The sequence below is a fragment of the Callospermophilus lateralis genome, chromosome 4, assembly GCF_048772815.1.
Source record: "Callospermophilus lateralis isolate mCalLat2 chromosome 4, mCalLat2.hap1, whole genome shotgun sequence".
Taxonomy (NCBI): Eukaryota; Metazoa; Chordata; class Mammalia; order Rodentia; family Sciuridae; genus Callospermophilus; species Callospermophilus lateralis.
This window is the reverse complement of record NC_135308.1, coordinates 49,269,737-49,294,424: the sequence shown is the minus strand read 5'-3', so window position 1 is coordinate 49,294,424 and position 24,688 is coordinate 49,269,737. Positions and strand designations below refer to the sequence as shown.

Sequence of the window (24,688 nt, the reverse complement as noted above, 5' to 3'; positions counted from 1 at the left end):
ACAAATCTAAAAGCTACATTTCTGTAATCTCTATGCTTAATTTTAACTCTTAACAAAATAGTACCATATTACAAACTGTTTCTTCACCTGTTCCCTAATAAAGTTGAAAATAATTCTTTGGTCTTGAATTTACAGAGTTATTCAAGAAAAACAGAGTTATGTACAAGGCTGATGAAAGCCATCTGTTGGGAACTCTGACTTTCCAGTCAAAGAAGGAGAGAAAGAGAAGAAACAGCCTTCATTTTCCTGGGAACCAGCTGCAGCTGAATCAGTCCTAATCCTGCTCCAGCTGGGACAAGCAGAAGGGTGAAGTTGCTACTGGTCTAATTCATCTGCTGAAATCCTTTGTGAAATGACTCCACCTCTAAGTAGCCAACTGGTAAAACAATTGTACCAGAATGAAGCTCTTAATAATTTCTATATATATATAACATATTTATTTCTTTTCAAGATTGTAAATCAGATTATGAAAAGTATTCATTATTTTAATTTTAAAAAGATTCTCTAGTTCAATAGGAGAAAAAAATACTAGTTCGATTTTAACCAGCAAAGTTGATACCTGGATTCCATCTTCTCACACAACCAAGCCAATGTAGAAATATATTTTCTTCAAATTATTTTTAAATAGAGAAAGAAAATCTACAGGATGTCAATAAGATTCTTGTACATCAAGAGGTCTGAAATAATATAATTTTCCCCCCAGATTCTTGCATAGCTCCTATTATCTATCTGTTCTCATAGTAAAGGAAAAGGTAATGTGAAAAAGAAGTACCGGCCCATATGTCCAGGATGAATTCGATAAAAATCAGGCAGCAAGAATAAGAGGAAATTGGGCTGGGGATGTGGCTCAAGCGGTAGCACGCTTGCCTGGCATGCGTGCGCCCGGTTCCATCCTCAGTACCACATACAAACAAAGATGTTGTGTCCGCCGAAAAACTAAAAAATAAATAATAAAAAAATTCTCTCTAAAAAAAAAAAAAGAATAAGAGGAAATTTAATGATCTTGCATTTTCTTTACATTTATTTTCAAACTGATTTTTAATGAAAAGCTATAATGAAAACTTTACTATTAAAGAGCTATTATATAAATATTATACCTATAAAACTTAACCATGTAGAGTTCCTTTAAAACTTTCCTTTAATACTTTCTTATTAAAGTATATGTTAAAACACTTAGAACAGTGCTGAACTCATTAGTCCTTAACAAGTGCTAACTATAAATAGTTTTCTATAAGCAACTATTTATATTCCCTTAGCCTATAGATAAAGAAAAAAAACAATGTTTAGATCTTCGAGATCTCTATTTCTGAAGAATTTATGGAATCTGTAAATATAAGATAAACAACTAGGTTAGGCACAAGGGTTGGTATAAAAGTTTTCATTAATAATGTCTAACCCAGACTTTAATAGCTCAAGTTTTCTTTCAGGGTGTATCATGGGCTGAAAATTATCAAAAATCACTGAACTCATAGGCTAACCAGAAGATCAAAAGGTATTTGTACGTTTGATTATATTTAAACAAACCACAGCTTAAGTAAATTTAAATAATTATAAAAAATATTTAAACAAATACTTACTACAAACATCTCCACCTATTTTTAAATGAGTTGTTTTTTTTTTTTTAAAAAAGAACAAGTCTGCTGAGTCAAATTCCTAACCACATTTACAATTAATCCCACTCAATGACTTGTTAATGATTTTTATGGTCACAAAAAAAATGGTGTAAACAATGATATAAGATAAACATCATACGTTACATTGAAAAATTGAGACTACTGTTTCAAACTTGATATTACAAAATTTACATTATCCATGTCACTGCATCCTCACCTTTTTTTTTTTTTTTTAAGCATCTTTTACTTTCAGAAGGATTTTTTGCTTTTTATTTTTTTACTTTTTTTGAGGGGGGGGTGGGGGCGGAGGGTACAGGGATTGAACCCAAGGCGCTTAACTACAGAGCCACATCCCCAGCCCTTTTTTTATATTTTATCAGAGACAGGGTCTCACTGAGTTGCTTAGGGCCTCACTAAGATGTTGAGGCTGAGTTTGAACTGGTGATCCTCTTGTCTCAGCCTCCCAAGCTGCTGGGATTGCTTTTTATTTTTTAAGAGAACAAGCAGTCCACACACCCCTGAATTTAATAGCATGGACAACTCCTATTCACTGCCTTTTTAATTAAGTATCATAATAGTATGTCTGAAATTGAAATTACCAAGCTTATATTTATAAACAATTTTATTACATAATATCACTATTCTAACATATAAAAATGTGACACAATTTTAGCATAAAGGCCATTTCCAAACAGCTAAGTGAAAACTTTTTACTCTCAGAAACTTGAACACATATCTCATTCTCATTAACTTTACCCTAAAATTTTAATTTCCTATCAAAACCTCACTTAAGCCAGAATTTAAAAGACATACTCTAAGCCAAATCACACATCTGTAATCTCAGTGACTCCAAAGGCTGAGGGAGGAGGATCACAAATTCAAAGCCAGCCTCAGCAATTTAGTGATACCCTATGTTTAAAAAAAAAGGGTGAGGGGAACTGGGGATGTGGTTCAGTGCTTAAGGGTCCCTAGGTTTAATCCCTGGTACCAAAAATAAAATACATATTCCAGTAAAACTAAATAATCTGGACTCGACTCTACCAAGAGATCATTGTAATAGAATGTATTATAATAGAAGGTAAGAGATGTATCACTTAATCTACTCCAGATTACCTAGCTAGGTAGTAACAAAATGAAAATATAGTTGTCAATACCTCATTTTCTCTTTCCAACAGAACGTTTTAGTAAATTATAATTCTATTTCAAAATATTCCACAGAATAAATTTTAATGATTTAGATGATTACCATAAAAGTATACTTTTCTATTTTCTGGACCTAGTAATATGGAACATAAACTATACACACACATATATTTATGTATGTACATGTGTGTATAAATATATCCAAATAAATTATTCTAAGTGTGTAAAATGAAGCCACAACCAGTGTAGAAATATATTTTTTTAAATAAACTATTACAATCTCAAGTAATATTAAGGTTAATCCAAGAGAATTATGGTGGTGCATGCCTATAACTCCCAGCAACTCCAGGGCTAAGTCAGAAGGGATGGCCAAGTTGGAGGCAAGCCTTAGTAATTGAAAGCCCACTGCAAAACTTTTTAAAAGGTTGGAAATGTGACTCAGTGGTAAAGCACCCCAGGTTCAATCCCCAGAATGGGGTAGTGGGACTTAACCCGAAAACACAGTTATTGTTTTTCAAAGATTAAAGCCTCAATGTTATGAGGCTTGCTTGATGATTGTTAGAAAACAATCCTAAATGTCTTCTTAGTTGTATTTTATAATCTAAAATGGAGTTCCCCAAAAGTGTATTTCCTATCTGTATTCTATCTGCCTTAATCATTCAAAGGACCTAAATCCTACATGCACTACTGATGGCAGGTATTCAAATGTTTGCTGAACAACAAATATGTGAAATAAATGAACAAATTATCTTATAGTAATATCTACATTTCAAAAAGAAATGTATAAGAAGTAGCTATGTAAGCAATCATACACTATCTTCGTTTTCTAAATCCCATAACTCAAGAAACACAATATTTTGCCCCAAATTAAACCATCCTATTACAGCCATGTGATGAATCCCCAAGTCAGAAAACTTTAGCAACAATTGAAATGAAAATTAGTAAGCACAGAAATCACCTTTAAGAAAAAATAAAATTTCACACTGATGAAAATTATGTTTTCTGAACTTCAAGTATATAAACTAGCTTATTCATAATCCTTGGTTCCTGATACATTCTTAATATTAAGAATCCTAAGTCAGTTTTGAAATCTGTTCCACAAGAGAAAAAGAAAATAAGAGTCACAAACAGCAAAAGAGAGGAAGAGAGTATCAGTTAATGTTAGCATGACTATACTTTAGTGCTGTGATAAATATTTAGATATGACTCTCCAGAGGTGATAGGTATACCTGTTACAAATACAAAGACTCTGGAGCCAGACTGCAAAGTTCAAATCCCAGCTTTGCTGGGATATCAATCATATTAGTGTTACGTGGACAAATTATTGAACTTCTTTTATGCCTCATTTTCTTCAACTATAAAACAACAGAACCAACTTCATTGTTGGTACATTTGAATGTTAGCTTTATGAGGATGAAATGAGTTAACATGTATACATTAGTCCCCCTTTCTCCACTGTTTTGCTTTTTGCAGTTTCAGTTCCTCATCATCCACTGCAGCCCAAAATATTAAATGGAAAATTCCAGAAACAAATAATTTATAAATTGTAAATAACATTATTATAGTATTTTGTTATAATTGGTCTATTTTATTATTAATTATTGCTATTAATCTCTTCCTATGCCTAATTTATAAATAAACCTTTATCATAGGTTGTATAGAAAAGATAGTACATGCAGACACTTCTCAATTTACAATGGGGATTAAGTCCCTATAAGCCAATGGTAAATTTAAATACTGTAAATTGAAAATGCATTTCATATATCTAACCTGCCAAACATGACACTTTAGCAACACAATGCACTATAGAGTATCAGTTGTTTCCCTGAAGCATCACTTGGCTGACTGGGAGCTAGGGCATAGGCTGCCAGTCTGCATTACAACACAGTATTGTAACCCACAGCCTAGGAAAAGATTGAAATTCAAAATTCAAAGTACACTTTCTACTGAACGTGCATCACTTTCATGACACTGTCAAAATAGAAAATTCGTCAAATTATGGTAAGTCAAGGACCATCTGCATAGGGTTTAATACCAATTTTAGTTTCAGGGGTTTTGGAAAGTGTACCCCATAGACAAAAGGAACTACTGAACAGTATTAAATTAATGCCTTGCATATAGTAAACACTCATTTAGGTTAAATAAACTACCTAACCATAAACTATCATACCTAAAGCTAGCTCATAAATTCCCCATAAAACTTTTAAATCACAGTATACCACAGGTTCTCCTCACTACTTTTCAATATAAAATAATACTAAACTTCAAGAGACTTTATAACACCTCTTAAGAATATTCTACGTATTCTCCCCCTAAAAAACAAAAACCTCTTAGATGCTGAAAATCTAAATACAATCATAGTTCCTTCCAAAGATTAATATCACAAAAAGAACAGTTAGAACAGGAAAAAGTAAGAAGAAACTTACTCAGGTCACTCCAAATAGTCCTTGAATTTCATCTCTTACCCAACAGATGACCAGACCAATAGATAATATTAACATTCCAGAGAAAATAAAGCCATATCAGTTTCAAGCAGAGTGCCTGGGTCACAGTAGGTGCTCAACAACTATGTGCTGGATTAATGAATGTCGAAAAGTGAAACTACTTCTAGCCTATACCTTCCTTTCTCCATCACTGTCAAATACACTCCGGTTTTTTTCTTTTGCTTTTCCTGTTGAAACTATATAGGTTCATAACCACAAGTCAATCAATTCCTAATAGGAAGTGATTAGGTAGTTTCAAGGAGAGGAAGGAAACAGGTCAAAATAACAATAAGTGGAACAGATATATATAACCAGTTTAAAGGTGAAATAATTCCCCCCAGAGTTCACAGTATTATGATCCTGAATGTGGGTTTTTCACATTTTTTGGGAAAGTCATTCAAGAAACTCACTACTGCAAATAAGATTTCATTTTAAAAAATAGAACAGATCTCATAAACTCCAAATTCATAATTATTATCATGAAATCCAATGAGATCAGTACACATAGAAGTCTACTCAAAGAAACTCCATTTTTATCCCAAATTTATATCCCAAATTTGGTAACTTCAGTTAACTATACTACATATTTGAGCTATGTAGCCATACAGGTATCCCTAACCAAAACAAAATTCTACTGAATTAAACTTTTTTTAATGCAAAGATACTGTGCAATGGCCTCAGCAGAGGTTCCCAGCTCTGTGGCAAAATGAGGATTGTTAGATGGTTCTCAAGGTCACTTCCAAAATCAAAGTTCTAGGGATCTAGAACTTGAACTTATTTTGTATTTAACCAAATTGACTATCTTTTAAAAATATACACTTCTGACATTTTAAGTGTGACTAGTATTTTTTAAATTAAAATATCTGGGGCTGGTGTTATAACTCAGTGGTGGAGCTCCTTTTAGATTATGGATGCTTGACCTGTGAAAAGTTCACAGGAAAAATTGAACCCTAAAATAGATCTCTAAGAATTTCACTGAAGAACAGTATTATTAATTTTCAATTGTTATTTGAACAAAAATCTACAGACATAATGACAATAATAAAGATCTCAAAATATTTTCAAATACATACAATCTTTCATAGTAAAAGTAGCTCCATGATCTTAAGTAAAACAAAGGTTGCTAATATACACAAAGGTGTAACAACTTAAAGTACTATCAATCTCCAAAGAACAATTCAGAGCAGCTAAAACACTAGTTCAATTAAAAAAATAGCAACTAATAAAATTCTTATCATCCCCAAATTTAAAGGCCAAAATTTATTGTTAAAAAGACATACTTTCAGCCACACAAAATAACAGAATAACACACAACAGAGTAAGGATTCCATCTGTGTAGTAAAATTCCCAACTCTCTGGAACCTTTCTAATATAGGATATTATAGTCCTGTCACATGTAACCATAGCTGTCATAAATAATAATGTTTAGGACATCATCATCATCATCAAAGCCATATTACATGACAGAAAGTTATAATGTAAACAATAGAAATATGAATTGTTAAATTTGCTTAGCTCATGCTATGGGTCATGAGAATCCATCTCATTCCTGTCTAGTGACAACTTAAAAACGGAAAAAAGGAAAAAAAAGGGGGTGGGGGGTTCATCTGCTTCTTCCAAATTCCTGTCACCGGCACTGGCTGCTCATCAACTTCCAGAAGTAAGGTACTGTAAGAATCTTTTTACTTGAAACTTTTAAAGTTGTGCAGGGCATGATGGCATATGACTGTAATTCCACTTACTCAAGAGGCCGAGACAGGACAATCACAAGTTCAGGGCCAGCCTGGGCAACTTAGTGAGCCCTGTCTCAAAATAAAAAGGGCTGCTCAATGGTAGAACAACTCTGGTTCAATCCCAGTACCACAAAGAAAAAATTAAAAGTTTAAAGCTGCATGCCACTTTTTAGTTATAATACAACTATGTCCTTTAAGGTAGATCAACACTCTACACTTTGAATCTTAGGCTTCAAAAACTTCAAAGTATCAGAACAATTAGCATCTATTAAGTTCTCACAGTTAGAACTTATAAATTAAAAAACAGCAGGATCACTCCATAAAAGTTCCCCAAACTTGAATGTAACTTCAAATTTCCTAGAAATGTGAATTTGTGGCATTCTATAACATGAGCTCTATGAACACTGATGCATATACAATTCTTACCTTATCCTTTTCATGTGGAAGCAGTGACACTGGAGGTAAACAAGAAAGAGACTCACAACTCTCTTTCCCTTCAGCATTCGTTGCTTTAGTGTTAAGCCGATAAAGAGGTCCATCTTTAAGGAGTCTGCCGTGACCAATGGCGCGTTTGATAGCCAATCTGAACTGCTGGTGAAAGCCAGAGGCAGCACTGCCTCCAAATAATGCAGACACATCCTTCTGACTTTTCAGAAAGCGTTCAATATTTTTCAAAGTTGAGCCACCAGACTCTGCCAAGCCCTCAAATGCCCGTTTAATCAGTTTATTCCAATCCACATTTTGCTTATTATCCAATTTCCCATGGTTTCGAGGTTTAGGAAGTGCTATTCGCCCAGGATTATCAGGATCTTTATAGGAATTGAGTCCTTTGTTTGAAACTTTTAAAATGGTTCCATCTTTAACACTCAACTCCAATTGTTCTAAAACAGTTTTCCGATCCAAGCCATGGGATGAAGATACTGCATTGCATATCCTTTCTTCTGAAGGACGTTGTTTCTGCTTCTTCACTTTTTTGATGGCTTCCAAAATCCACTCGGTATACAGCGGGTTAGCGAGTTTTACCATGGTGAAGGATTTTGTATATCCATAGAGTCGTTATCCCTTATCCTGATGCTGAGTAAGTGTTACACCATGGAAAACAAGATTTTCGGAGGCTGGGAACCAGTTAACCATAGCATACAAGTTTTCTGGCCTGAGTCTTTCCTCCTTTCACAAAACAGACTGCATTCCCACTTTTACTTTAGAAACCAAAAGAACTGGTTATTAGAAATGTCTTCAAACTTCCCACTTTCTCAATAGCATCACACATAGATCTCTTCATAATGTTGCAAGGACTCCATACATCTCATTTTCAGGGTTCACAGCAAAAATGTGCATCCTATGCCTGAAAAACAAAACAATGTTAATTTTCTATCAAGGCTCATTCTAGAAATATGTTATAATTGAAATGTTAGAATCTTTTAAAGCAATCAAATAGCAAAGTGTTTAACATTCTAAAACAACCATGTATGTAAATTATTGGGATAAAAAGAAAAAACAGAGATGAGTAGATATAACACAATGAGGAAACAAAACAGGATGTTCTGCGAATGACCTTAGGCTACAACTAACCAGAGGAGTGATAGCTATCCTGTACTCCGCCATCTCTGCTCACCAGTCTATGAATTTCAACTCTTGCTTGACATCTTTCCCCAAGAAACTATTCAGCACTTCAACAAGTATCTGGATTAGTAGAAAGAATCCTGTAATGAAAGTAAGAGTGAATCTTTCATCTTTCAAAATTCCAGACAGTATATTTAAAAAAAAAAAAAAAAAGTTAAATAAGATAGGCAGAAAAGCACTGAGAAAAATCTAACTACTTCAGATATTAAAAGAAATAATAAATGCAAGTTTCACAGGACAAGTTCATAAGTACATTATTACCTTATTACATTGAAAATTACTTAGTATGAAAGTGCTTAAAGAATTTTAAAATAATCCATTTTCATCCAAATTTTAAGAAATACATGCTGACTGACCCAAACTAAGACACTAATATTCACATGCTGGAGGAACTAACACCTGCAGAACTGTTTATAAGCCATCTACAGACAGAGAAACTAGAAATGAGAAAAGCCCAGAATCACAGGGGACAAGTGCATGTATTGCATATCAAATGTATAGAACAGGAAAAAAAAAATACTTGTGGGTCTAGAAAGAAGTGAATCTGATAAAGATATAAATTCAAGATTGCTGTCTCAAAATGAATATAATGAGTAAAACAAAACATGCAAATAGATTGCCTCTCTGGGTCAAAGTCGATATTCTGTTACAAAGGAAACTGGCAAATGGGCATTTGTTAAAAATCACTAAAATAATGAATTATGAATCTAAATATCTTCTTTGCCCTCCAAACTAAGTTTAACTTTTCTTAAGTGTTTTTTAAAACTTCTGCTTTTATTGTACGGATAATTTACACACATTATAAGATAACAATAGTAGAAAAATAGCTCCTGCAGCAACTATTCTTAATAGTAACATTAAAATCAAAAGGAAAGCTAGGCACGGTGGCGAAAGGCGCACAAGTTCGTCTGGGGAGTCTGAGACAAGAAGATCACAAGTTCAAGGCCAGCCTCAGCAACTAGAAGAGGCCCTCAGCATCTGTAAGTTCCTGTTTCAAAATTTGTTTAAAAAGCAGCGGGGCTGGGGTTGTAGCTCAGTGGTAGAGTGCTTACCTAGCACACATGAGGCCCTGGGTTCAATCCTCAGCACCACATAAAACCGAAATAAAGATATTGTGTCCACCTACAACTAAAAAAAAATTTTTTTTTTATTATTTTAAAGGGGCGGGGTGTGCTGGGGATGTAGCTCAGTGGTAAACTGTCCCTGGGTTAAATCCCCAGTACAATAAAAGCGGGGGGGGGGGGGGGGGGCACGGACAGGGGGGCGGGATAGCACTATTAACTGATAAGAAAGCAAAGGCTGAAGCAGAACATTCAAATATGTGCCAAAATTTTACTTTAAAATAAGCTGACTTTAAAAAAAAAAACAACCTAAGACCTATGTTTCATTTTGGTAAAGATCTCAAAAGGAAACAAATCAGAGTCTTAGTATTCCAAGAACGTTCATTACATAGACATTAACGCTAAGCTAAACAAGAAACTACAACCTGAGTTTAAGACGCTGAGAACGTCCTAATTGATGAAGTTCTCAGGTAAAGAATGAATGACAGCCACTCATTGTCTCTCGAGGAGGCGTTTTCATCAGTCTCTATGTCTGTAGAAAGTAAGTAAAATGCTGTGCTCGAACTTTAACTCTCAGAAAGTACACCAGCTGCTAGAAAGCAAACGCAACTGGCTTACGATATTCCTTCCCGGTCCCCATTCCCCACCCCCAAACACATCTTCGCGCTCTCTTTTTAAAGAGCGAGAAACTTTAAAAACTTCAAACAGCACAACCCGACAGTTTGCCAATGGGCTACTTCCCCGTTTCCATTAGAAGGAAACAGAACCCCAGGAATAAGTTAACAATGAAATCACGTGGAGTTACGAGTACTGTATCCCCGGTTCCCAGCTCCTCCAAATACTGAGCTCCACAGAGGCCGGCTAAACCGAGGTGTGAGGGGCGCGCAGGCAGCCGCGAGAGCCTGACAGGTCGGGAAGCTCGGGTCCAGAACCGCCGAGGGTTGACAGGCAGCCTGTCGCCTCCCCTCCGGCGGGCGCCGGGGCTGACAGCCCGACAGACACAACACCACACGTGCTGCCTCCTCCGCACCACAACACCCGCCAGCCTGTCACCCCACTTGCCGCCTCGGCCCGGCTCTGGACTCCGCGCACCAGGCAGGGCGGAGTGCGCGCCCGGGAGCGCGGGCAGAGGGGCCGCGCCGGCCAGGAGGCGGCGACCGGTCGGGCGCAGGTGGGACCCGGCGGTGGGCGCGCCCCGAGGGAGAGCGGGCTCCTAGCACAGCCCAGCCCGAGGCTCCGAGGCCTGGCCGCTCGCCGCCCGCCCACCCGCCGGCTCCCGGGGCTGGGACACGCCGCGGGGATTGGGGCTTCAGGCCGTCAGCGCGGGGCGGGCCGGCAGCTCGCGGGCCGGGCGGGGAAAGCCGGGCGCCGGCCGGGCGCGAGGGGGCGGCCACGGTGCCCCGGCCCGAGGCCTGGCGCAGAGCAGCGGGAGGCGGCGCAGGCCGCGGCGGGGCCTGCAGCAGCCCGCCGACCCCGCGAGGCAGTAGAGCAGTCCCCGGAGCGGCTCAGCTTCGGGTTCGGAGGCAAGGGGAGGTCAGGGGTGGCCCCTCGGCTACTTACCGGAGGGAAAGAGAGCCGGGATCCCGGGACCCCGGGCCGGACCGCGGAGATGCCCCAAACTGACACGGCCGCCATCTTGGAGACAGTGAGCTCCGGCCGGGGGGAGGGGAGGCGAGGCGGTGGAACAGCCGCGGGGGGAGGGGAAGCGTCGCGAGGGAACGGCTGCCTCGGGGAGGGAGCGGGAACAGCCTGGGCGAGAGGCGGGGTGGGGGGGGGGGAGGAGGACGCGAGAGCGCGGGCGGGGGGCGGCCGAAGAGCGGGAAGAGCTGGGCCGAGCGCCGGGAAAGGCCGGAGGGCGGGGCGGGGCAGGAGGGAAGAGCCGGCCGGGCGGGTCACGTGGGGCCGGTACAAAAGGCCAAAGCCAAAGTGGGAGGAGGACTTGATGGGGCTGGAGGCCAACATTGGGGGCTCCTTCTCCCCTTTCTCACGGGCTTAGGTCTGGCAGTTACCAAAGAAAGTAGATGGTGTACCCCCATTACAGAGCTATGGAAACTGAGGGTTGACGCATGGGTGGGGTGGCTTCGGTTCGGCACGGAAATCCGGTAGCTAGACGAGATCGGAACTCTGGGTGGCGTCTGTGTTTACAGTTTGAAAATCCTCCCTCCCCGCTAATTGCCTGCACCCTCGCTCCCACTGTGGCTCTCCCAGAACCCGGGGTTGGGCACCAAGGGCGGCAAGGAAGTCGCTCCCTTCACCCTTTCCTGTCCTCTTCATCCCCCAGACAGCTTACCCCTAATGGAGGAAAGGATATGTGCGCTGAGAAGGAGTAGAAACCCGTGTCACTATACTACAGTGACTGCACTTGTCCTTCCCACGACAGCAGAGGAAGTTGGTGGACCTTACTAGAACTGTTTTCTTAGGAAACTGAGACTTGGTTCTTGTGACTTACACAAGGTCACACAATGAGTACGCCACACACACCTAAATGTGGAGCCTAGACCTGTCTCATTCAAAAACCCAGCTTCTATTCATGCCCTGTGCAGAATTACTCTTGTCTGCGTTGATTATCAAACCACAAAGTGACAATTTTTCATGGCCTCTGTGTCCTCTACTTGGCTGCATTTATGTTTCTTTGACTTGTCTCTCATCTACTTGAAACTCGGAGACAGAGATGAGGCAGATATTTTTTTCTTTAAAAATCCGTATTCACTGAAAAGGAAGTCAATAGTAAAAGAGAAGACATAGTAAATGCTTAGTAGTTTTATGTGGAAGTGTATTCCGCTACTCTACCTTTATCTGCCCCCCCTCCCCATCTCCTCATTTTATTTTTGCTTTAACTTTGATGTTTACTTCCTTTTCTGAGCTTTTTTTAGTGTTGATCATTTGCTTGGTTCATTTTATACTGAATGTGTGGTCTCTATAGTTTATGAACATATTTTCTAGATAAATGTTCTTCTGTGTTGCCTCTTTGCATCCCCGTCTCTAGCATGATGGACTCAGAAACTGTGCTTTTGGTGAATTAATTTTTTTAAGCCACTAAAGAGAAAGTTTCCACCTGACCTCATGTCCTCACTTCTTATAATACCCCAACCCATACTTCCCTTTCTCCATAGCCCTTCTCCATTCTAATCCTTAGCCTGATTATTCTGTACCATAGACTATGGAAGTCATTCAATAATAGAAAAAAACATAAAAACTTTTTTTTCTTCAGGTGATGGCCAGCCAACTCAACATCCTGACCCACATTGATAACAGAAGTGGTGTGGTAAAGTTTGCAGAATGCCGTTCATCACCTATTTCCAAACCCCATCTCCAAATTAGGAGAGAAATCTGGGGATACAAGATACTCTATTAGAGAGGATATCTTCCATTCAGGATAAATCAAACACATTCTCAGGTAAAATGGGGCCCATTTGTAATGAAAACATATCCAGGATAAAAAGACAAGTTCTTAAGAGAACAGGCAAGTTTCCTATTGCCCCAACAGAATGGATAAAATTGTATTAATGGAAAGAAATTGAGTTCCTCATGTGAGATTAGAGTGTATGGTTTTCTGAAGAAAAAAAAATGATACAAAGATGAGTAGTCTTTAGTTTTGTATACTTCAGAAGAAAACTAGCCATAGCCATCCCTGGGGGGGGGGGGGCAATCAAACTGGCACTTAAGCACATAGTAGCAAGGATTTGTAACAGTTTGCAACAACAAAGCACATTTGAGCTTTCCAAACTGCTTCCATTAAGTCTCCTTTTACATATACATAACTCAAAGGCACATTCTAGAGGTCTTCTCAAAATAAAACAAAGAGGATTAAAGTCCTTGTCTTTTGCAAATTACAAAACAATCTGCAGAGCTGGGGTTGTAGCTTTGTGGTAGAGTGCTTGTCTTGAATGTGGAAGGCACTGGGTTTGATCCTCAGCACCATATAAAAATAAAATAAAGGTATTATGTCCATCTACAACTAAAAGAAAATAATTTTTTAAAAATCTGCAGCTCTAAAAGAACAGTTTTGCCTAGCCCAATTTTTAGCTCTCTTTTGTTTGAGACAAATCAACCTTATATGACCAGCAGCTAAAGGTTGTTTGGATGTTACCTTATAGAATTCTTAGCTTTAGGGTTGGTGAACCAGCCCAGGCCTCTTCAATATTTTGCTCTAAGAATCCATGATTTGGTGCTGTATTTAATAATTATGTTTTATGCAGAGTCTAGGTCTACCTAAAATTTGAACACTGTGCTTTCCTGGTTGCAAAGGAAGATTTTTAGTCTAATTATATTTAATATAATTACTGGCATATTTAGATTTATGCCTACCATCTTACACATTTCTTTTTTTAATGTTTTAGTTGTAGTTAGACACAATATCTTTATTTTATTTTTATGTGGTGCTGAGGATTGAACCCAGGGCCTCGCACGTGCTAGATGAGCAGTCTACCGCTGAGCCACAATTCCAGACCCCTTACACATTTCTTGTCCCATCTCTATCTTGCCTTTTTTTGATTAAAATACCATTAACCTTCCCTATTAGCTTAGATGTTTTTTACTAGTTTTTGAAATTACAACATTCCATTTTGACTTCTTACACTGCAATGTAAGTTATTGCTTTTACCAATTCCCCTGGACTACTAAGACCTTCAGAATACTTTGCCTTCTTCGAAGTAGCTACATTAAAGATTCTTCAAACTGCTTTACCTTGGTTGACTAGATCTCATGATTCTAGAGAGATAAAATGTTGTAAGTACAGAACCGAAATTCTCTTGGACTATCTTAAGCCCTTTAATAATCAATTACTTTAACTTTCATATCTGACCTAACATTCTTAACTAATAAACTTCTTGGAATGTATCACTAGGCTTCACAGACCTGTAGCCTTCAACCAACCCTAAAGCTAAGAATGCTATAAGGTAACATCTAAAACCTAGAGAAGAGATTTCCTGGCTTTGCTGTAGTCTACCTAAGTGATGCTCCCACCAATGTAATTGTTAAAATGTATTGGTTTAGGACTTTCTTTTGTTCTGTAATTACAAGTTTATGTAACCTTTTCCATAATGGAACATGTCTTTCAGAGTAACTTTGACTCAGAATAAATTATTTTCTTATTTCTTTTAGAGTTGTTATTTTACATCTACTTGCCCCTCCCCCTTTTGTGTTGTTTTCACAGATTTTTATTGTGCATGTATTTTAATTCATACAGGATTTTATAATTACTACATTGATCTATACAGCCAATACTCATTTATAAATATTTACCAACATATATGCCTTTTATATTGCTCTTCGAATATGTATTTCTGTGCTTCTTTAGGGAATATTTTCCTTCCATTTGAAATAATTCCTCTGTTTTCAGCAGGTCTTCTTTGTTCCCTTAGAAATGTTATATGATTCTTTATGTTTTTGCTGAATTCTAGCTTGGCAAGTTGTTTTGTTTTGGTTTGGTTTGGTTTTTTTGTTTTGTTTTGTTTTGTTTCAGTACTTTAAAGGGATTCTTCATTACCTTTTGGTTCTATCATTCCTTTTTAATCCTGAAACTACCATTGACCCTGCATAGTCAGATTCCACAGGATCTTCAACCATGGATTTGATCAAACATGGACAAAAAATACTGGGGAGAAGTGGGGATGTTTATGTGCTAACATACCCAGACTTTTTTATTATTATTATCCTCTAAATGATACAGTATAATAACTACTTATATAATATTTACATTGTATTAGGTATTATTATAAGTAATCTAGAAATGGTTTTGAAATATATAGTAAGACATGTGTAGGTTACTTGCAAGACATGCAAGTAAAACTGTTTAACATAAGGGACTTACACAAGTGAATTTTGTTATCTGTGAAGGAATTCTGAAAATAATTATCACATATACTGAAGGATAATAATATTTCATTCTGACTCCTTTCAGGTTTGTTTGTTTGTTTGTCTTTAGTTTTTAACAGTTTTACTATCAGGTGCCTAGATGTACTTTTCTTAGTATGCATTCCACATGGGTTCGTGAGTGGGATAGGTGCCATTCATAGAATCCCTCAAATTTATGACTTGATATCCTTTATCTATTTTTGGATACTATCTCTTATCTCCTTTACTTTTTAATTTAAGTTATATGTAGTCAGATATTTTTATTGCATACCATCTCTATTCCCTATCTTTTTATTTTCTCTCCTTTTGTACATGAGTCTTATATTTTCTACCCTCCTGTCAGCTCTTTTTTTTTTTTTTTTAAGAGAGTGGGAGAGAGAGAGAGAGAGAGAGAGAGAGAGAATTTTTTAATATTTATTTTTTAGTTCTCGGCGGACACAACATCTTTGTTTGTATGTGGTGCTGAAGATCGAACCCGGGCCGCACTCATGCCAGGCGAGTGCGCTACCGCGTGAGCCACATCCCCAGCCCTCCTGTCAGCTCTTAAACCTATTCATTGAGTTCTTAATTTTGGTCTTTGTATTTTTAAGTCCTACAATTTTCAGATGATTTTTTTAAAAACAAAATCCAATTCATTTGGATAAATTCTCCTTCTTATGTATTTTCTCCACATTAGCTTCTGTTTTCCTGAACATATGAATCAGAGTTATTTAAAACTCTTTCTGGTCATTACAGTAGCTGGATATTCTGTGGATCTGTTTCAATTATGTATTCTTTCCATTGGTTTTGGTCTTTTCCTTACTAGCATTCCCCCTGGCTCTTGGCTTTCATGGTAATTTTTAATAGAATGACACACATTGAATATGAAAAATTATAGAGGCTCAGAATTATGTTATCTTCATCCAGGAAAGGCTGACTCTATTCCTTTGCAAAACAGTTAAGAATGAAAGATAATCATCCTTATCATTTAAAGACTGTGTTAAGTTGAGGTTGAATCTTGTTTTGCTGCTGTTCCTACAGTATAACCCTCCAGTGGTTCCAAATGAGAGTCTTCAGGGCTCCTTCATCCCAGTGGATACTACATTCTAATCCCTGTTTCCTTAGAATCATGAGAATGCCAAAAACTCTACTATGATTTTCAGGGACTTTCGGATTGATATCTTATCCTTCTGTCTTATGCATCTTCAGAATTTGGCAAATGACTTGAGGTCCACTAGCAGAGTACTGGGCTCAATTATTTACCTTTCCTTTGTCATTGGGCATCAGGCTCCTTTTGTCTCTAAGTTTGTCTCTCCAACCCTACTTATCTGACAAAATTCTTGGTGTCTTTGCTTTCCCAAGACCTGTGTCTGTACTCAGAATGCAAACTCAGACTCTGGACATATGCCCAGAATTTTCCTCAAGAGAAAAGGTACTGCTGAATATCATCTCACCTCTATGTATTGTTCCTCCTTCTCTGAGACTGTCTTTGTAAGTTCTGGTTGCTTCAGCAACTCACTGATGCCTTTAAACAGATGTTTTGTATTTTATCTTGTGCTCCTAATTGTTTTCAGCTGGATCACTGATTGACTGTAAGTATCCCCAACATTCTAAGAAACAGGAAAAGTCTTTTAAATTAAAAGTTCTGGCCTACCTTTTAAATAGAAAAATGTTCAAAAAAAAGCCTCTGCCCGAGGTGTCACGATATAGTTTCCAATAATATCTGCATATTAGAATCCCTGAGTACTTTTTAATAAACAAAGAATTCAGGAATACCACCAGGTTCTCTAAAACTGAATTTCTGATAGATGAATTTAGCTTTATATTCTTAAAATTTCTCTAGATAAGATCATGGATTTATTCTCCCCTCTTAAACAACTGGAAAAACTAAAAAAATATATGAAACAATGGTTTTCAGACATTGGTGTAAGACAGTGATCACTGGGAGAAGAAAGGCAAACAAGTAGAGCCATATGACTGCCCCAGCCAGCTGCCTTGAGAGAGTTTACAGGCCACAGGACAGGGAGTTGGGGAGCCTGGAGCCCAGGAAGTATTGCTGACTTGAGACAAATATCAGGATTCAAGGAGGCCAAAATAGCTAAAGTTAGCTGAGAAGAGAACCATAGAGAAGGAATCTACAGGGCTGGGGTTGTGGCTCAGCGGTAGAGCGCTTAACTAGCACATGTGAGGCACTAGGTTTAATCCTCAGCACCACATAAATATAAGTAAATGAAATAAAGGTTTTGTAATGACAAAATCATGGAATTTGCAGGGAAATGGATGGCATTAGAGCAGATTATGCTAAGTGAAGCTAGCCAATCCCTAAAAAACAAATGCCAAATGTCTTCTTTGATATAATGAGAGCAACTAACAGAGCAGGGAGGAAGAGCAGGAGGAAAAGATTAACATTAAACAGAGACATGAGGTGGGAGGGAAAGGGAGAGAAAAGGGAAATTGCATGGAAATGGAAGGAGACCCTCATTGTTATACAAAATTACATATAAGAGGTTGTGAGGGGAATGGGGGAAAAAAAACGGAGAGAAATGCATTACAGTAGATGGGGTAGAGAGAGAAGATGGGAGGGGAGGGGAGGGGGGATAGTAGAGGATAGGAAAGGTAGCAGAATACAACAGTTACTAATTTGGCATTATATAAAAATGTGGATGTGTAACCGATGTGATTCTGCAATCTGTATTTGGGGTAAAAATGGGAGTTCATAACCCACTTGAATCTAGTGTATGAAATATGATGTCAAGAGCTTTGTAATGTTTTGAACAACCAATAAAAAAATAAATAAAAGAGGTAGAAGTATAACTAGGAAAAAAAGAAAGAAAGGTTTTGTGTCCGTCTATAATGGAAAAAAAAAAAATAAGAAGGCAGCTACACATATATGGAACTCCAGATATCTGCAGAATGATCTTCATGATTCTTTGGATGAGTATTAATTTGCACTTGTTTGAAAAGAAATTAATTTGGAGACTAATTGGAGGAAAAATACCAAAAGCAGGTAGGCAAAACAATTCCCTGAGCTCTCATTTGGGTTATGATATTGTGCCTGTTTCTACCATCCAGAATGGAAAGACTTTTCAGTATTTTAGGCCATAGTCCTCAGAAGGGCATAATCTTAGTACTAAGAATAAATTCTCCCTATATTACAAGGGGTGTTGGAGAGTTTAAGAAATAAAGTCAGGGCTGGGGATGTGACTCAAGTGGTAACGTGCTTCCCTGGCATGCTCGGGGCACTGGGTTCAATCCTCAGCACCACATAAAATAAAATAAAGATGTTGTGTCTGCCGAAAACTGAAAAATAAATATTTAAAAAATTCTCTCTCTCTCTCTCCTCTCTCTCTCTCTTAAAAAATTTTTTAAAGAAATAAAGGCTAAAATAATCCCAAATTTAATAAAAACTATTACCTCATAAATTCAACTTCTATGAATAGCAAACAGAAGGAAGAACTCACCAGACTTGATGCTTCTGTCTCATGCATTTTTAGAATTTGGCGAATAACTTGAGGGACACATTATAGTAAGATTGCTGAGGCCAGGTGCAGCAGCACATGTGGATGTGGCTCAGTGGTAAAGCACCTCTGGGTTCAACCCCCTATACCAAAAACAAAAAATTGCTGAAAACCAGTCCAAAATCTTATGGGGGGAACAAATTTGTTACATCAGACTTCTCATTAGAAACTATTCAACCAAGCAAGAAATAAATATCTTAAGAATACTAAAAGTCTTTTTAAAATCAACCTAGAATTATTTACTCAGCAAAATCTTCTAGAACTGGAAGTAAAATTTAAAAATTTCAGACACATAGCAGGACAGCTAATCACTACCAGACCTGAACTTCCAGAAATATTTAAAAATTTTAATTAGAGGGGGGAAGGATATTAGATTTATATTTGTAAATATTTACAAAGGTTAGTGGAACCAGACCTTAAAGTATACTACAAAGCTATAATAACAAAAATGGTAGGGTATTGGCACCAAAATAGTCATGTAGACCAATAGTATGGAATAGAAGACACAGAGACGTGTTATCTCATACTAGACAAAGGTGCCAAAAACACACATTGGAGAAAAAAATAGCCTCTTCAACAAAGGTGCTAGGAAAACTGTAAATCTATATGCAGCAAAATGAAACTTAGCCCCTCTCATCAAGCACAAAAATCAACTCAAAACTATGAATAAGGACCTAGGAATTAGACCTATACCTAATAGAAGAAAAAGTAGGCCCAAATCTTCATCATATCAGATTAGGCCCCAGCTTTCTTAACAAGACTCCTGAAGTGCAAGAAATAATAATAAATGGGATGGATTCAAACTAGAAAGCTTCTTAGCAAAAGAAACAATGACATGAACAGAGAGCCTACATTTTGGGAGCAATAGTCTTCAGAATATAAAAATAACTCAAAAAACTTAACACCAAAAATACAACCCAATCAATAAATGGGCTAAGGAGCTGAACAGATACTTCTCAGAAGATGATATACAATTCATCAACAAATATATGAAAAAATGTTCAACATTGCTAGTAATTAGAGAAATGCAAATCAAAACTACTCTAAGATTTCATCTCACTCCAGTCAGAATGGCAGTTATCAAGAATACAAACAACAAGGATTTGGGGGGAAAGGCACACTCACACATTGCTGGTGGGACTGCAAATTGGTACAGCCAATTTAGAAAGCAGTATGGAGATTCTTTGGAATACTTGGAATGGAACCACCATTTGACCCAGGTCTCCCGCTCCTTGGTCTATACCCAAAGGACTTAAAAACAGCAGCCACACCAATGTTCATAGCTGCACAATTCACAATAGCCAAACTGTGGAATCAACCTAGATGCCCTTCAATAGATGAGTGGATAAAGAAACTGTGGTATATATACACAATGGAATATTGCTCAGCAATAAAAAAGAATAAAATTATTGGCATTTGCAGGTAAATAGATGGAATTAGAGAATATCATGCTAAGTGAAGTTAGCTAATCCCAAAAAACCAAAGGCCAAATGTTTTCTCTGAACATTAGTGAATGCTAATCCATAATGGGGGTAGCGGGGAGGGATAAGTGGAGGAACTTTGGATGGGGAAAAGGGGAGGGATGAGGGAGCATGAGGGTAGGAAAAATGGTAGAATGAGACAGACATCATTACCCTAGATACATGTATAATTGCATGAATGGTATGACCCTACTTTGGGTACAATCAGAGAAGTCAAAAATTGTGCTCCATTTCTGTACAATGAATCAAAGAGCATTCTGCTGTCATGTATAACTGATTAGAACAAATAAATAAGTTGAAAAAAGTAGTGGAAATGTGAAATGTGTGACTAAATATAGTTTTAAAATTTTTAATCTATAAAATGATCATTTAAGGTAAATTAACAACAATGTATATGGGATTTAAAACTTACATACAAGTAAAATGCATAGTTGATGTCTAAGGAATTGGGAATAACATAAAGTTTTACACTGCACATGTGGTGGCATTATATTACTTAAAGGTGACTGTCTTAAGGTAAAGATACAGATTTTAAACCCTAGAACAACCGTTAAGAATAATAATAAAACTAAGGTATATCTAAATAGGCAACAGTAGAAATAAAATGGAGTCACAAAAAAAAATTCAAAAGAAAACAGGAAAAAATTGGGTGGGGGGATGAACAAAGAATAGATGAGATAAACAAAAAAACTTCAGCAAGATGATACATTTAAACTCAACCATATTGATAATTACATTCAATATAAATGATCTAAATACACAATTGAAAGGAAGAAATTATCAGAATAGACACAAAAGCAAGAACCATTCGTTGTCTGCAAGGAATACATTTTTAAATAAAAAGACACAAATAGATTAAAAGTAAATGAATGAGAAAAGATATACCAAATATTAATCAAGAGAATGCAGGAGTACTTATATTTCTGTCAAGATAAATTTCAGGACAGGAAATTTTTAAAAAATTTTATTGACTGAAAATGAAACATCAAAATTTGTGGAATACTGCTAACTCAGGGCTTGGTGGAAAGTATTAAGCATTAAATAGTTGTATTAGAACAGAATAGAATCTGGGGATGTAATGGTAGAGTTCATGCTTATGGAATAAAAAGGGATATTTCAGAAGATGAAAGGGCAAATTTGTTTGGTGAACCAAACAATCCTAAATGTTTATGGAACTAATAACAGACCTCCAAAACACTGAATCAAAAACTAAGAACCAAAAGAAGAAATAGACAAATTCACAATTAAAGATTTCAACTATCATGCATTAGTAATTGGTAAAAAGTAGAAAGAAAACCAATAATGATATAGAATACTTGAGCCACACTGACAATCAACCTGACTAATTGTAGAATATTGTACCCAATCACAGGACTCATGCTATCTGCCAGTGTATACAAAATATTCACCAAGATAGACTATATTCAGTGTTCTAAAATAAATTTCAAATGGCTTGAAATATACGAAGTATTATCTATGACCAAAATAAAATTAATACTAGATATTAATTACAGAAAAATGAATACTGTGCAGAAATTATGTAGAAAAATCAGCAAATGTTTGCCAATCAAAAAACAAAGGATGGGGCTGGAATAGTGGCTCAGTGGTAGAGCACTTGCCTGGCATGTGTGAGTCACTGGTTTTGATTCTTAGCACCACATATAAATAAATAAAATAAAGGTCCATTGACAAAGAAAACTTTTTTTAAAAAGGAGTCCAGGGCTGGGGTTATGGCTCAGTGGTAGAGCACTTGCCTAGCATGTGTGAGGCACTGGGTTCGATTCTCAGCACAGCATATAAACAAATAAATAAAAAAGGAGTCCAAGAAGAAAATTATAAGAGAAATATTTTAAAACTTCTTATTGAATGAAAATGAAAAAAAGTCAAATTTGTGGAATACTGCTGGCTCAGTGTTAAGTGGGAAAGTATAAAGCATTAAATGGTTATATTAGAAGAGAATAAAGTCAGGGTATAATGGTAGAGTTTGTGCTTAGTGTGTGCAAGACCCTGGGCTCAATCCCCAGTCCCCCATATGCAAAAAACAAAGGAGGACAAGAAGAAATAGATTATTTAAATAATCTCATATCTAATAAAGTGATAAAATTTTTAGTTTCAAATCTGCCACAAAAAAGGCACCATTTCACTAATAAATTGTACCAAACATTTAATAAATAAGTAAAACAAATCTTTACAAATTCTTCCAGAAAACTAAAGAGGAAAGAATTTTGCCAGCACATTTATGAAGCCATCATTACTCTTAATTTCAAAACCAAAGATATTATAAGAGCCAGGAGTGGTGGCTCATGCCTGTAATACTAGCAGCTCAGGAGGCTGGGACAGGAGGATGGCAGGTTCAAAGCTAGCCTCTGCAACAGCTAAGCACTAAGCAACTTAGACCCTGTATCTAAATAAAATACAAAATAGGGATGGGGATGTGGCTCAGTGATTGAGCTGTTCCTGGGTTCAATACCCAGTACCAAAAAAAAAAAAAAAAAAGAAAGAAAAAGAAAGAAAAGAAAAAAGATATTATAAGAGAAACGATATCTTTCATGAACGTAACTGTTTTTATCCTAGGAATGCATTTCTAGTTTTACATTTGAAAAATCAATCAATATAATTCTTCACATTCACAGATTAAAAAAGAAAAATTACATAATCATCTAAATATATAGAGAAAAGCGTTTGACAAAAATTCATCTATTCCTGATTTTTAAAAAATATTCCCATTCATTTATAGTAGTGTACTCCTATAATCAACACACTCAGGAGGCTGAGGCAGGAGAATTGCAAGTTTGAAGCCAGTGTGGGCAACTTGGTGAGAACTTGTCTTAAAATTTTTGAAAAGGAGATATCTGGGGATGCAGTTCAGTGGTGGAGCACCCCTGGATTCAATTCCCAATTAAAAAAAAAAAGAAATTAAGAATAGCAGTGAACTTTTCCAAACTGATAAAGGGCATCTCATATGATACTTGATAATGAAAGGCAAGTACTTTCCCTCTAAGACATGATCATGGCAAATCATGCTCACCACTCTTGTCAAGCATACTTCTACCATTAGGATGCCATCCACCATGATGCCCTCCCCAGAACTGAGCAGATGCCAGCACCATGCTCTTGAACCTCCAGAACTGTAAGATAAATAAACCCCTTTTATTTATATATTATCCAGCATCAAGTATTTCACAAAATGAACTAAGACACAGAGCACTGAAGCAAGAAAATAAAAAGGCATCCAGATTGGAAAAAGAGAAAGAAAACTATTCACAGATAACATGATTATCTATCTAGAAAATCCTGTAAAAACTGCTAGAATTAATAAGTATATCAAGGATGGAGGATATACAATCAATATACAAAAATCAAATGTAAAAAAAAAAGCCAACTTAAAAGTGAGGAAAGAACTTGAACAGACATTTCTGCGAAGAAGATACATAAATGGCAGTTGCACATGAAAAGATACTCAACCTCACTAATCATTAGGGATATGCAAATCAAAACCACAATGAGATATCACCTCAGATTCATTGGGATGGCTACTAGCAAAAAACACAAAATAACAAATATTAGTGAGAAAGTAGAAAAACTAGAGCCCTTGTGTAACTACTGATAGGAATGTAAAATGGTATATCAGTGTGGAAAACATTATGGCTATTTCTCAAATAATTAAAAATATAAATTCCAAATGCTCCAGAAATCCTACTTCTGGATATAATTTTAAAAATTGAAAGTGGTATCTTGAAAAGATATTTGCATATCCATATTCAGAGCAGCAATATTCACAGTAGCCAAGAGATAGAAGCACACAAATGTCCATCAACAGATGACTGCATAAACAAAATATGGTATACACATATGATGGAAAACTATTTAGCCTTGAAAAAAAAAGGAAATCTGACACAACTTGGATGAATCTTTTTTTATATACTTATTCTTAAGTTTTAGGTGGACACAATATCTTTATTTTACATTTATGTGGTGCTGAAGACTGAACCCAGTGCCTTGTGCATGCTAAGTGAGCACTCTACACTGAGCCACAACCCCAGCTCCATAACTTGGATAAATCTTAAGGACATTGTGTTAAGTATCCACCAGCTGTAAAATGCACCAGCTGTAAAAAGACAAATACTTAATATGAGGTACTTTGAGTAATTTGAGGTAATTTGAGCATTCAAATTTTCTGTCTATGTTACCAGGATGT

General features: G+C 36.9%; 1 protein-coding gene across 5 annotated transcripts in view; it reads right to left on the bottom strand.

Moving 5' to 3' along the window:
• Kat6a (lysine acetyltransferase 6A) overlaps positions 1 to 11,302 on the bottom strand; it is a 104,422-nt gene extending 93,120 nt beyond the window's left edge. For 2 of the 5 annotated variants that reach the window (XM_076853803.1, XM_076853807.1), the window contains exons 1-4: positions 11,217 to 11,302; positions 9,648 to 9,723; positions 8,545 to 8,675; positions 7,399 to 8,317 (exon numbers count right to left, since the gene is read on the bottom strand). In XM_076853803.1, coding sequence (XP_076709918.1) covers positions 7,399 to 7,998 — 600 coding nt within the window. In that variant the 5' untranslated portion in view covers positions 7,999 to 8,317; positions 8,545 to 8,675; positions 9,648 to 9,723; positions 11,217 to 11,302. The remainder of the gene's footprint in view (positions 1 to 7,398; positions 8,318 to 8,544; positions 8,676 to 9,647; positions 9,724 to 11,216) is intronic. The other 3 variants (XM_076853805.1, XM_076853806.1, XM_076853804.1) reach the window with 3 other exon arrangements.
• Between the last annotated feature and the right edge of the window lie 13,386 nt (positions 11,303 to 24,688).